This window comes from Thalassophryne amazonica, chromosome 5, assembly GCF_902500255.1.
Source record: "Thalassophryne amazonica chromosome 5, fThaAma1.1, whole genome shotgun sequence".
Classification (NCBI taxonomy): domain Eukaryota; kingdom Metazoa; phylum Chordata; class Actinopteri; order Batrachoidiformes; family Batrachoididae; genus Thalassophryne; species Thalassophryne amazonica.
In genome coordinates, this window is record NC_047107.1 from 92519957 (window position 1) to 92535001 (window position 15045).

A 15045-nucleotide genomic window follows, 5' to 3' on the forward strand; every position below is an offset into this window, starting at 1 on the left:
GCCACCATAAAACACATCAATATTTGGTCAACATACACAGCTTCTTTAGTGGCAGCCAGTGAAGCCTGATGGTCAGCAATGTTTTCCTTCACTAGTCTCCTTGCACAGTCACCTCACTTTGCCTACTCCAGACATATTTATCTGACTTTGCCATAATGTTTTTATTTCTTAATGATTGATGTTAATGAAATCCCAGATGTATTCAGTTCATGTATCCTTCCCCTGGCTTGTCTAAAGAAAACTGGCTGTAAAACTTATGATTTGTATTGAAGATAATCCTTATATTTAGTTTGTCTAATAATTTATGGATTTTGCAAATGGAGGGACTGTGTATCCAAATTGAGTAATTTAAAGTATTTTTCCTGCGATGCGTTTACTCATTGGATTTCTGGTCATCACACTGGTCATTTGTATTGGAAGGTTTTTCAAATGCAAGTTTGGATGATTGGGAACAAACACAGAATGCATTTTGATTTTCTTGTAGCTGCTTGGATATATCTGAAAATCAGGACCTTTGGTTATTGAAGTGAGAAAGGTCAGATGATATGTTGACTGAACATGATTATTTATAGTTCAACAGTGCAATCTGCTTCACTGACATTACTCGTCTTTCCAATTTCACACCCAGAACTCCAGCCCTCTGAGCACCTCAAAGTGGAAAGCTCCATCTGGCTGCCGCTCAATGTGGTCTCCAACGGCAACACCTCCAGCAGCTCACAAGCTGTGGGCGTGACCAAGATTGCCAAATCGGTCATCGGTCCTCTGGCCCAGCAGCATGTGTCCGTCTTTATGCTCTCCACTTATCAGACAGACTTTATCCTGGTGAGGTGCAACCGTATTATTACGTCTGATACAAAGTTACAAGTCCAGTAGATGGCAGTGCTCTATGCATTTTGAGCCATCTACTGGATGGCAGTGGGAATGGTGCCCTGTTATATCACACGGTTGTCGACCTGAATCACAACTTGACAAACAGACATTTTGGTTTTGCAAATGCCTTTTTTTTCTTTTTTTTTTCTTTTTTTTTTTTAACAAATGAAAAAAAGACATATTTTACAAAAGCACATTTATTTGTAAACACCAACACACACATTACAGTAACTTGTGTTGGTTTTTGCATAGAATGAATGAATCAACCAGTCAGTGTGAGCGGAGGCTCAGTTTACCCATAATCCATTTGGACATCTGTGTGTGTTAATGTTCAAAACTTCAGAATTAGTGCATTATTTTAAGATATGTTTATATTTTCACTTTGTAAAAATGACAGTGTTGACATTAATGTAGTTATTCTATATGGATTAATTTGATTTATAAATCAAAACCATAAGTCAAACCTGCTTTCCTTTTCAAGATATCTGCCTTACGCCTGGATCACTGTATGCTGTGAAGGATAATGACTCTTCCCTACAGCAGTGGGCAGGGCGCACAAAGACAGAAGCTGTGACTCACTGGTTGTGTTTGGGTTTGTGATCGCCTTTGACTCTGTCAGAAGCGTTGGTGGTGTTTAGACTCAAAATCAGCTTGTCAGTAGCTGACAGTGTACTGGAGACAGTACTGAAAGTTAGCGGTCAGCTGTAGCTTCCTATACATTTTTTTTTTTAGTGGTTTATCAGTTTAGCGTTATAAAAGATAACTTTTCAGTTAGCTGATTAGCGGTTATCAAAGCTAATTTGTTGGTTAGCTGTGCCCACCACTGACCGCCATCGTAGAGGTTGATTAGTCATCAAAGTGCATGATCAGTATGCACAGGTTTTGAAACTATTTAATCACCATACAGAATCACCCATGGAGGATTAGAATGATTGGAATAATGATAAGGTGGATGGCGGGTTTATGATTTATGTGGAGGAGCAGGGTTGGATGGCGCTGGTGATGATGTGTGCAATACTCCTATGGTTTTCAGGGTCTTTCCAGTTGATGCCAACCTGTGGGCAATGTGTCTGCTTATATTAAATGAGACAGCAATTATTTGCAACCACCACCGGTTTGTCTGACAGTGATTACACGCAGTCTGATTTAGACCACCTTTGTTTGGGGACACGGCACCTCCCATTTGGAAACCTGAGAAATTGGGTAATGATTGTACATAGTCACACTGACGTTGAGGGTGCTTCATGCTCGACCTCTGTGTGACCAGGTGGTTGGTGCAACTCCTTGCGATTGGTGATGACAGTGGCATGATTCACTGCATTCTCTGGGTGACCACCATTTTTTTTCTCTCGTTGCTTGGTGGTTGAGGTCCTGTTTCTACTGTCGTATGAGTGGTGTCTGAAGGAATGGGCCCTTATTCCTTTTATCCCGATCCTACCTTTGAGCTTTTATCCTTGATCAGATTTTTTCAAAGGTTAAATTGCTTCCTTTAATGAGGAAGTAACCTGCAATGGGCTGGTGTCCCACCCAAGGGGAGTTGTGGACTGTCGTGTGTTTCACACTAACGTGGATAAGCACCAGCCCTATGGGCCTCAGTGCATATAAGGACTTTTTGTGTACTTCAGTGATCACGATCAAGGGTCTGGGTCCACCCCTTGATCCTTATTCCTTTGATCTTGTTTACAGGATCAAAACAAGATGGACAGACAAAAGGTAACAAAAGTATAACCTCAAAGTAGTTATGATCTATTCAGTGGTTGGCTTCAAAAGTCTGGATCAGATATCATCAGTCGGGGTCAGAGAAAGATCAGTGATCAGAATCAAAGCTGGATAGTCAAAATAAAAGTCCAACAATCAGGATCAAGGGTGATCCTAATCACAAGATGAGTGATCATGATTAAAGCTTAGTCAGCAGTCATAATCATTGAATGATTAGGGTGAAAGTTCAGGATCAAAGCTGAGTGATGTAGATCAAAAGTAAGGATCATAATAAGGATTGGTATCCCACGTCAACAATCATACACAAAGACAGATCACGATCAAAGAAGGATCAGGATCAAGTTTAAGTAGTCACATTAAAATTTCAACAACCAGGATCAAATCTCCAGATCACAGAGGTCATTGATTGTCAGGCAAGGGTGATCCTCAGTAGAGTACTAAATGTTAGTTAGTACTGGAAGAAAATGTTACATGGAGAAACGTGTACAGCACTTCTGCAGACATTTGTTTCAGTTTCTCTGTGCTTGTCCAATAAACATGTTCTAGAATATTTGTCGAAAAACTGAATGTTGATTTTGTGGTGTTTTGACAAGCCTCTCTATTCATATTCCTGTCCCATATCGGTTTGTGTAGGTGAGAGAAAAAGACCTGTCTGTAGTCATCAGCACTCTGGAGGAGGAATTCAATATCTTCAGAGAGGTGGGAGGAGAGTCTGTCCTTGTGCAGGATGTTTCCAATGGCCTTCAGAAGAACGGTCAGCAAGGTAGGAGGCAAAGTCTGGGCTACCCGTGTAGCATTTTATGCAGTATGTGTCAGAGAACAGTGAAAACACACTCGCACTGCCCACTGGTTTCCTATTCAGAATCTTTGCCTTTTTATCCGTCATCGATGACATAGACACAGAAGATCTGTTTTTGTTTCCTTCCTCATCCTCTTCCTCCACATCTTCATCAATCCTAAAGTGTGTGGTTTTGGAGTTCAGTGTCTTACACCTTACACTCATTGTTATCAGAGCAAACACATCGGTTTATGGCTTAAGTGTTATACGGATAAATCTTATCTACAAAGTTGAGGCTTAAACATTTCTTGTGTAGAAATAATTTTTATTGAAAACAACACCAGTAAGAAGTTTCAAGTCCTTACAGATCCCCACCATACCTAACATTTTTGAGATGTGTCTCATAGCTTTGTTTGGATTTTTAACTGACTGACATCTCATTTTACTGGCAGCACTGTAGTTTCCAAATGCACATGTACCGCTGAGAATTAGGGATGTCCCGATCCCATTGAAGCGACTGGAATTGGGCCCAATCAAGGCTTTTTTTTTTTTCTTTTTTTTTTCATTGATTAGCATCTAATAAATTAGCTTCCAGTCACCAGATTTATTTCACATGCAATGGTTTGCAGTGTCGCAGCCTAACTCCTATTTATTGCAATGTGTTGGCAATATGTCTATTAAATGAGTATGTGATTATTTGCAACCATCACTAGTTTGTCCGACAGTTACCTCACACACAGTCTGAGTCAGACCACCGTCGTTTGAGGACAGGGCGCCTCCAACCAAGCAACCTGAGCAATCCGTTATGATTGTGTGTAGACAGGCGGAGGGTTGAGGGGATAGTTTTGAGGCACAAATCTGGGGAAGGGTACAGTAACATTTTTGCTGCTTTGAAGCTTCCAGTGAGCACAGTGGCCTCCATCATCTCTAAATGAAAGAAGTTTGGATCCACCATGACTCTTCCCAGAGCTGGCCGCCCATCGAAAGTGAGCAATCGGGGGAGAGGGGCCTTAGTCAGGGAGGTTACCAAGAACCCGATGGTTAGCTCCAGCATTCCTCTGTGGAGAGAGATCATTGCAAAGGGACAACCATCTCTGCAGCAATCCACCAATCAGGCCTGTATGGTAGAGTGGCCAGACAGAAGCCTGCAGGCTGCCTGGAGTTTGCCAAAAGGCACCTGAAGGACTCTCAGACCATAAAAGGAAAAAAAAAAATTCTCTGGTCTGATGAGACAAAGAATGAACTCTTTGGCATGAATGCCAGGCATCATGTTTGGAGGAAATCAGTCACCATCCCTACAGTGAAGCATGGTGGTGGCAGCATCATGCTGTGGGGATGTTTTCAGCGGCAGGAACTGGGAGACTAGTCAGGATTGAGGGAAAGATGAATACAGCAATGTAGACATCCTGGTTGAAAACCTGCTCCAGAGCGCTCTTCACCTTAGATTGGGATGATGATTCATCTTCTAGCAGGACAATGACTCTAAGCACACAGCCAAGATATCAAAGGAGTGGCTTCAGGACAACTCTGTGAATGTCCTTGAGTGGTCCAGCCAGAGCCCAGACCTGAATCCGATTGAACATCCCTGGAAAGATCTGAAAATGGCTGTGCACCGACGCTCCCCATCCAACCTGATGAAGCTTGAAAGGAGCTGCAAAGAGAAATGGACAAAACTGCCCAAAGATAGGTGCACCATGCTTGTGAAATCATAATCAAGAAGACTTGAGGCTGTAATTGCTGCTAAAGGTGCATCAACAAAGTATTGAGCAAAAGGTTTGAATACTTATGTACATGCAATTTTATATATTTTTTTTATTTTTAATATATTTGCAAAAAAAGCTTTTTCCATGTCATTATGGGGTGTTGTGAATAGAATTTTGAGGGGAAAAAATTTAATTCAAAGTGAAGTACTGTGAATACTTACCAGACGTACTGTAAATGGGCGTGAGACATTCATGTGGAGGAAAATAAGAGAAACATTTAACATGCTCATAGAATTCAAATGCTGATATGAAAAATATTTGTGCGTTGTTTTGCATGACCTGTAAATTGTCAGTATCCCACAAAAGCTAACGTCAGCAGGGCCCAGGGCCAAGCATAAGCCCACCCCCTTTTTAGAAAAAAGGCAGTTAAACACCCACCTGAAATTAAGTTCCACAGAATACATTAAATGTATGCCAAAGGACAAAAAACATGAACCCAGCCAGGTGAGTACAAAATCTGTTAATTGACTTATTTTAAAAAACATAAATAAATGGAAACATTAAGGATTATCTTAAAGGTATTCTTAATACATGGCAGAAATTGTTAACCATGTATGCTGAATTGATGTTAAGGTGATTGTAATGTGCTCCATGTGAGTGTAAAATCTCAGAAAATAAAAGTATCAGATCAAGACTCTGTATCATCAGATACTTGATATTAAATTACGTTGAAAGTCTAAAGTGTTTACCAACCTAACCAAAAACACACTTGTGATTATCTCTGAACATCTTCCCTGTCAAAGTAGTTCTTAAAGAGTACCTGTAGTCGTTCTTAAAATTTGACTGTCCTTTTTTCATTTAGCCATCCAGCCCACACTTCACCCGGTGTTCATTCCCCAGAACCAGTTTTGTGTCATGTCTCTGGACCCAGATATGCTCCCATCCATCGCCACAACACTCATTGATGTCCTTTTCTACTCCAGCGGGTGAGTTATCACTTGTCACTGCTGCCGATGTACCTGTAGTCAATATTTTACAGAGGAATCCTTCAAATGGTGATACAAGCACCAAATTTGGCACAAATACTCCATAGACATTACTCTTTTGAAAAAGCAGAGTGTCCACTTGAATATTCAATAGGTGGCCAGGTAGGGGCCAATTGAAGAATTACACAGGGGTCAAAGTTTTAAAATGCTCCAATCATGTTGAAAGGTATTCCATATTATTTGTCTGATCATAAAGTTTTCAAAAAGGTATAATAGTTTGGATTACCTATGACTGAATTCTATGGAGTTATAGGGTAAAAATGAGCAGAAATGATGAGAAAGGTCAGTTTCAGTTTGTACAGGGGTCAAAAATTAAAGTTGCTCCAGTCTTGGTAAAAAGTGGTGCGAAATTATTGGTTTAGATAATAGGATTAATAAATGGAATAGTTTTGACTGTGTTGAGTGCTTGGTCTTCAAAGTAAAGGTCAAACAGTGTCAAGATCCATTGGATTCTATGACATGTGACATATTTTACCCCATAACATGATAACTAAGCATGACACATGACACATACTATTCCTTTTTAGAACCCTATCAACTCAGACAATAATTTGTATTAATTTTTGTTTCCAGAATTAGAGAAACTTTAATGTTTGACCCCTGTACAAACTGAAATTGACCTTTGTCATCATTCTTGCTCTTTTTACCCCATAATTCCATAACATTCAGTCACAGATAGTCCAAACTATACCATTTTAGAATCTCTGTGATCAGACAAATAATGTGTTTATAATTTTTAATATGATTGGAGCATCTTTTAATTTTGACCCTTGTGTAGTTTTTCAATTGACCCCTACCTGGCTGCCTATTGAAAGTTCAAATGGGTATCCTGCCTTTTCAAAAGGGTAAGGGTTGTATTTGTGCCAAATTTGGTGCTTGCATCACCATTTGAAGGATTTTTCCAGTAATCTGCTGCACTACTGTCTGAAACACAAGATGGCAGCATTTGCATATTATTATTAATCGCGTTTGCATTTAGAATCTCTTCTGGTGTGTTTTGTATTATATGTTTTGGTTTTGCTGTATTGTGCAGAAGTTTGAATTGAATTCTGGCTCTCTTCAGGGATGTATACTGACTGCTACTCTGTTCAGCAGCTTGGGTTGACTTTGTCAATGATGAAGGGTTGACTTTGACTTTATGGGTGATGCCATGATGTGCTGTTCATTCTCCCTACCATATATACTCACATCCAGGCCTCCATAGAGGGCACATAATTATTATTATTTACCTTATTCTAAAGAGATTTACAGTCAGTCCTTTTTCTGGTTGTGCTGTAACTGGTGCAACCAGCATTAAAAATACATCCAATAAGTGTAAAAAGACAGGACAAATTAAGTAACTAGTAATTGCATACCTTCCAACACACAGCATCCCACTGATTTTACTTCTTAAGCGGCGCACAGCAGTCACTGAAAATATCATCCTGCTGTCTGACGCTGCTTCTGGCTTCATGGGGCTTTGATATTTCAAAGTTCTACTCGTTCTCAAACATCTGATTGCCATTGTCACCTCTGTGTCTTTTGATTCTTTAATTTGTCCTGCCACAGTCAGTAAGCCAGTAAGTATAGACATTGCTAATAGCAATGCTAACTGCTTCAAAGTGCCGTGTCCATATCACAGCTGTCCTCTTGAGATGCTAACCTGACATCAGTGGTGAGCACACTTCCGATAATCCGATAACCGATAATTATCGAAGATAAAGTTTTCATTATCTGATTATCTTTTCAGATAACTTTGAAAACCATTATCGGATTAATTATCTTCAGATAAATTTTTGTCCGATAACTTTTATGCTGCGTTCACACCGGGCGCGACCAGACGCCCCAAATTCGTGGGGGTCGTGTGGCGACGGACGCACCACCATCGCCCGGTGTGTCGCTCTGCTTTCACTGTGAAAATTAGCCCCAGTGCGTCATCAAAGAGGAGGAGCTTCCATTCCGCTCGCTGGCTCCGGTTCTCAGTCAAGTTAATATGACGGACCTTGATCACACGGAGCGAGTTGTTGTGGAAAGCTGACAAACGTCATGAGACGTTCCCAATTTGGGGAGTATCATCATTTGCTGCAGGAGCTGTGTCTGGATGACGGCCGCTTTCAGCCTCTGCAGAACCCAGTTGAGGACCTCCTGTCCCGTTCACTGCGCACATGTAAACAATAAAAAAAAAAGAAAGAAACTCCGCTCCCCCTGCTGTGGGGCTGCTGCTCACTCTTCCTCAAAAAACTCTGTCATAATTGTGTTTAGAAACCAGTCACCATGTGTTTTATTATACATCTGTGTAGTTAATAAGTAAAATAATCTCCATGGACGATTCGCTCGTGCGTGCACGTAAAGTAAAAAGAGAAAGAAACTCCGCTCCCCCTGCTGTGGGGCTGCTGCTCGCTCCAAAAACTCTGTCATAATTGTGAAATAAAGGACAAAAGAGACATAAGTCCTGCTCACAGACTGCTACTAGAGACAGGACATGTTCACATCTTCAGTCAAACTCCAGAGATCTCCACGTCACTACATATTCAGTCCCTGATTGGTCATCGTGGCGCGACGAGACGAAAAAGTTCAGATTTTTCAACTTGGGGAGGAGGGCAACGTGACATGACACGACGCAATATCGCGCCACAAACGCGCCAATCGCTTCACTCATGTCACTTCATTCACGTCCATCTTGTCGCGCTGTGTGACTTGGCGCCAAAACGCGTCCTTACATAGGGATTACATGGCAACCTGTCGCTCGCGTCGTGCCCGGTGTGAACGCGGCATTAGACTGTTAACATGGTAAACCCTCTACAAACAAAGGAGAGCTGGTTCTAGAAGGAACTGCTCTATTCTCTGCAGTCAAAGGACAACTGGTCACAAAAAACATTTCTTTTAACCCCATACTGATATGTGGCCAATATCACGCAAGTCATCTAGAGGCATACATTTTTAACTTATGATTCAAATTTTAACCAAACTTATTTCGGACAAGTTATTTAAATTAACATCACTTCTGAAGTTTTATAAAGTGAAAATATCAGATATGTTTTAGTTTTAAAGTAATGCGCTAATTTTTAAGGTTTTAGTGTGGACATGCTGTGCCCAGCAGTGCATTATGGGTAGGATAGGGTAATCTCAGTATGTTCACGACAGGAGAATGCATTTGAGACACTCTGATCAGGACATCAGCATTAATCTCTAGTGCCTAAAACTCTCATGAATATATTCTCTGGGTTTATAGACATTGTTTTTGTATTTGCTTTTATTAAATTCCACGCATTTTAAACATAGCAAGTAGCAGACACAGATTATCTGGAATTTTGTTTTGGCAAGTTTTCAAGGTCTCTACTGCCATCTACTGGCCAGTAGTGTTCATGGCAGTGCTCATACTCAAGCTGGGCAGGTACTGTACCACAGAACCGCACAGTGTAAAAGTTCAGAGCACCCAATTTATGTTCTCACACACATTGTATGTTCAAAAACCACACGTCAGACTCGTGTTTCCAGAAGCAAAACATAAACAGATGCTTTTTTTTTTCAAACTTCGATGGGAGACGTCAAAGTTAAAAAAAAAAAATAAAAATTACAAGACAGCTCTGCGGTGTTTGCACAGGCAGAAGAATATCAAACAGGTTTGATTTTCTTCTGACCATACGATCGGCGATCAGGAGGTGGTCGTGAGATGTTAAACGCAGCTCGTTACTCCATGTATACTAAACGATGCAGGATGCATGATTAAACTGAAACTCAGTGCGATCCAAAAAATTCTCACACAAATGAAAAATCAGCTGAAAAAGGGCCAAAACTCACACTGGCACCAGTATTTGGCAGTGTTCTATTTGACACCGTTTATATCAGATGGTTATCTAATTACAACATGGCTTTTTTTTTTTTTTTTTTTTTTTACAAATAAAAATTGCATATTTTACAAAAGCACATTTATCTGTAAACACCAACACATGACACACCTCACATTAGACATGTAAAAATAAAATGCAGACGGCAGACATTGTAAACAATGGGATTGAAAATTCAGCTGACTGAAAAAAACAAAACAAACAGATGTTGATGATGCAAAGCATTCTGGGTCAATTTTTTTCCTATATGCATCTGGGAGAACTGATGACCAGGCTGCAGCACCCGAGAGGTCGGAGTGTCTGGGTTTGCAAATTGTCCTGGATCAAAAATAAGATCCAGGCTTGTGGAGACTTTCACATTTCTCGGCAGAGACATTCCTGTCTCTGGGTCTGCCTTTGAGGTAAAGAGTCACCCTGGAAGAGGTTACGGAGTCACAGGGTTTCTGGACAGAAGTGGTTGGCAACATTGATACCAATACAGGAGAATGAAGGTCAAAGCCTTCAGGGTTCTGGTACTCCCTGTCCATGGTTGTGAGACTTAGACACTAACCGATGACCTAAGACAACAACTGGATGTTTCTGGTGCTAGGTCTCTTCGGGGTATCTTTGGGTACTGCTAGAATGACTCTGTGTCAAATAGGTAGTTACTTAAAGATCCAGAACACAGGTGCTGGATCATACCCAGAGAAATGTACCACATGGTCAAAATGTCATAGTTCACATTTCTGTGCTATGCAAGTGATGATCCCTCATTTGTGTCTCCTTATTGATATCAGGTCATCCACTAATTTGTGCCAAGATCACAGCATTGGCCTCAAAGTCATTGAATCATTCCTTATTCTAAAAGGCACTTAAGCCACTCTTCTCCACAACCCTACCCAGCATCCCGTCAATGCAACCATCAAATAGAGTAGGCACCAGAACACGTCCCTGATGAATGCCAGAATTAACTTCAAACTTTTGGACAGTACAGCAAATACAAAACATGAAAATATATAATACAAAACACAACAAAATATTATAAATGTAAAATGTCTCAGTAATAACTTGCTTCCTAATTGTCACCAGGTATGCATGTGTTATGGCCCCTTCACACACAGTGCGAAGTTTTGACGAAAACGGTGAAACAGCGCAAAACAGTTCGAAATTAGTACACGAAACATCATGCACGAAATATCGCACCAACGGGCAGGCATGCATCAACCCAGTCTGAGAGTTCATGCACATGCCGGTGTCCGTTGAGCAGAAACAGTGACAGGTGCACCACATGGCGCTTCTTATATGTAAGAAATAAAAACCAGCTGGTATGTGTGGAACCACATTGCGCCGCTTATGTGGAATACATAATAAAATAAAAACCAGCTGGTACCTGTGGGACCACATCGCACTGCTTATGTGGAATAATTAAAAAAAAAAGGAAAAAAAAACCACACCACCCAGGATGCGAACACGTGCCTTTCAAAACCTCTGATCAGCAGCCAGAGACTTTACCAGCTACAGAGCTGTTCTTTGAAAACTGTGGGAAGCCACCTCATATCAGGAAGGACATGGAAGTATCACAAAAAAAAAAAAAAAAATTAAGTCACACACCATATAAAACACCACATTTATCAAGCGAGCAATACAAATATGATCCGTCTGTTCCTCTGGTGATGACCCGTGGTCACAGACATACAGTCAAGAAATGACATGAATGAGAAGCAGTGTGCTCTGATCATGTCCACATCTACTGGTCTGGTGCTTCCAGTCGGCTGCATGTGTGTTCTGCCCCACACGGGTGTCTTGTGGACGGCGCTCCACAGCACAGACACCGCGTCATGTGGAACAGAGCTCACATGGGTGACGTGACGGTCATATCACCTGCTGCAGGTTCTTATCTGACGGTCCGTTTCAACCTGGGGAGCTGTCAGTGTCCGCTCCGTGCGCGCGCTCGCTTGCTGCAGCTTGTCGCAATATATGTTTTTATTTATTTCCACGTAAATACAGCAATCAGACACACTTGTCTCACAGTGGACAGTTGTTAGTCCAAGATTGTCCAAGCACAGTAGGTGTTGTGTAGCTGGACTGTCCAGAATGACAGATGACCACAGCTGCTGCTGTCGGAAGCCACGCCTCCCGTGAGTGGAGCACACAGTGTGTCACGTGTCACTGTGCGTGTTTGCAAAATCACACTCGTGGAGAACTTAGACAAATTTCACAGCAGTACAACAGTGATTGTCTGCAATCTGTTGTCGTGCGAAGAGTGCAACTGGCCACACATTTTCTAAGTGCCATGTGAGTGGTGTTACGTGTTGGTGTGTGTCACTTGGAATTTGGCCCGCACCTACTGCAAGAGGGTGTGATGGGTTTGCACAGCGCACACTCTTTCAGGCGCTTGTGTGCGCATATAGTTGTAGCAACAGGTGTACTAGGCGTTGGTGGCAGGGACGACATTACACGGTTTGCACACGATTCCTGCACCATGCGCACTAAGTGTGCACTTCGTACAAACTTTGCACTATGTGTGAAGGGGCCCTTGGGCATGGTGACCCCAAGAAGTCAATTGATTTTTGGGGTCAAAAGGTCAAAATCACTGAACTATGCTTTGTAAAAGCCGACTGCAGTAAAGTGACACTTTATTACGATATCAACAGTGTTTTTAAATCCATGTAGCTGAACACATGTCTCCCTGAATGTTTTCTCCTTTGTAGTCCAAAAGAAAGTGCACAGTCACCTCCCAGCCAGGATTTGGACTCTTTCAAGTTCTTCTCCTTCTCCCTCATCGATGGCTACATCTCACTGGTGATGGACACAGAGGCTCAACAACAGTAAGGTTTTGTCACACTGTGCCTACTTATATCTGTTTGAGCCATCCCAGAGTGACCTTCACTATCAGTATTTAAAATAATAGTCATAACTGGCATAAAGAGTCTGATCAACCTCTGATCATTTCATTATTGTGGCACATTCTACTCTTCATTTGATAAATGGCAAACAAATAGAGGACAGTAGTTCTAATTACTAGTATGTGAAATGAAGATGAGTGTTTGTTTTATGGGAATGAAGATGTTGTTCTTCCTGCTCTGGCATGGATGTCAGGCAGCATAGAAATCCTGACAGGGCTGTTCTTAGCAAATGTATGAAACCAGCTTGTCTCTGAAGAAAGATAGACAGACACACACACACACACACACACACACACACACACACACACACACAGCTTGCGTGGAATGGCTGCTGTGCAGTTCTACTCTAGACATTTTACAGATTTTCCGGGGTAGAAAATTTGAAATTGTACATTTGGCAAACACTCTACAATCATTTGTAAGTTATGGAACACAGTGGAATCATTGCAATAGGTCACACCACACATTATCAGCAGGTGAAGCAAATTAAGTTTCCACTAGGTAAACATGAGTCACATCACTGGAGCTATAGATGCTAATGTCGTAGTACTTTTGAAGGAAATTTCTCAAAAGGTTTCCAAGATTTTGGACAATGGTCTGATGGGATAAAATAATGTCACTGGTTTCTGGTCATACAGTTGTGCTCAAAAGTTTTCATACCCTGGCAGAAGTTTTTTTTTTTTTTTTTTTTTTTTTTTGGAGGGGGGGCACCAAGAGCCACCAAGACACCCAGACAACCCAGGAGAAGTTATGGGCTTATGTGGCTGTGATTGGAGAAATTCTGCACAGTGCAAGCTTTGCATTTTGTATCACCAGTTATCCATCTTCTTCTTCTTCATCGTCTTGGTGGCTTTCCTCACTTTTCTCCTTCTTGCACAGTCACTCAGTTTTTGAGAACTGTCTACTCCATGCAGATTTACCATAAAGTGCCATACTGTTTGTATTTCTTTGTAATTGATGTAAACAAAGTCCAAAACATATTCAGTGGCAGCTTTACCATCAGAGAGCCTCGTCCACAACTACCACAAAAGACTCCAAGCTGTCATTGATGTTAAAGGGGGCAACACACGGTATTAAGAACAGGGGTATGTAAACTTTTGATCAGCTTCATTTGAGTAGTTTGTGTTGTCATTATGATTTCAAAAGAGTAAACACAGTTGTTTGACAATAAATGGCTTCACCCAACCACTAACGATGAGTGAAAAAAAGTTTTTGTGTTATCATTCATATTCTCTAAAAATGGCACCCCCAAAAAAACTTTTGAGCACAACTCATCTATCTAAATTTAGTAAAACAAGCATCCGACCAAGTTTCAGGACCAACATGAGCACACCAAAGCCCCAGCTCATTGCCCAAATTGTATCCCATTTGACCCCTATTCTGCTCCTTGGTGGTTATGAGCATGTTTGTTTTAGTTATTTTGTTATAGGTAGTATGGCAAGATTAAATGGTTCCCCCTTCTGAGTCTGGTCTGCTCGAGGTTTCTTCCAATAATCATAATAAAAAAACAGAGGGAGTTTTTCGTTACTGCTGTTGCCGGTGTCGGTAACCAAACGGTCCCCCTAAAAAATTGGTCCCCGGATGATGTGGTTCATGGATTAACACCTCGTTTGTGCTTCAGACTGCAATCCAGTCATCATCTATCTCAGTGACAGATATCTGAAGCTTTTGTACAACAATTATTTCCACATAAATTCAGCATTATCTCATCATAAAAGGTGGCAGAAGTGATCAGAACACTACAGCTAAACGAGCTGCTTAGCTGATGTGTTCACTGCGCGTCGGTCATTTCAAAGCGTCACAGAATTTCATTGAGTTTCTGCTTAAAACTTACTTTAGAATGATTTAAGAGGTTTTACCTTGCCATCTGATGGTTACTAATCACATTAATCCATTTGATTGCTTTGGGTGAAGACACTCCGTCTCAGATGTGCTGCTGTGGTCCGAAATGACGCATGCGCAGATGCAAAAGGCGGACCAATTTATTTAGGGGCGGACCATTCGGTCTGCGACACCGGTGTGCTTGGTTAGACCTTAGCCGTGTGTAGTGCTTTGGGATAAATTTGATGTGATTTGGCACTACAGAAATAAATTGAATTGAATGTTGACATAGGCGGCATGGTGGTGTAGTGGGTAGTACTATTACCTCACAGCAAGAAGGTTGTGGGATCACTTCCCACCCTTTCTGTGTGGAGCTTGCTTGTTCTCCCTGTGTTT

The 15045-nt window shown here is 41.3% G+C and overlaps 1 protein-coding gene across 1 annotated transcript in view; it reads left to right on the top strand.

The window, feature by feature from the left end:
- Nucleotides 1-15045, top strand: part of castor1 (cytosolic arginine sensor for mTORC1 subunit 1) — a 52565-nt gene that overhangs the window by 24887 nt on the left and 12633 nt on the right. Inside the window, exons 3-6 of the mRNA XM_034170890.1 lie at nucleotides 629-822; nucleotides 3223-3352; nucleotides 5933-6056; nucleotides 12634-12750. Of these exons, the coding sequence (XP_034026781.1) occupies nucleotides 629-822; nucleotides 3223-3352; nucleotides 5933-6056; nucleotides 12634-12750 (565 nt within the window). The remainder of the gene's footprint in view (nucleotides 1-628; nucleotides 823-3222; nucleotides 3353-5932; nucleotides 6057-12633; nucleotides 12751-15045) is intronic.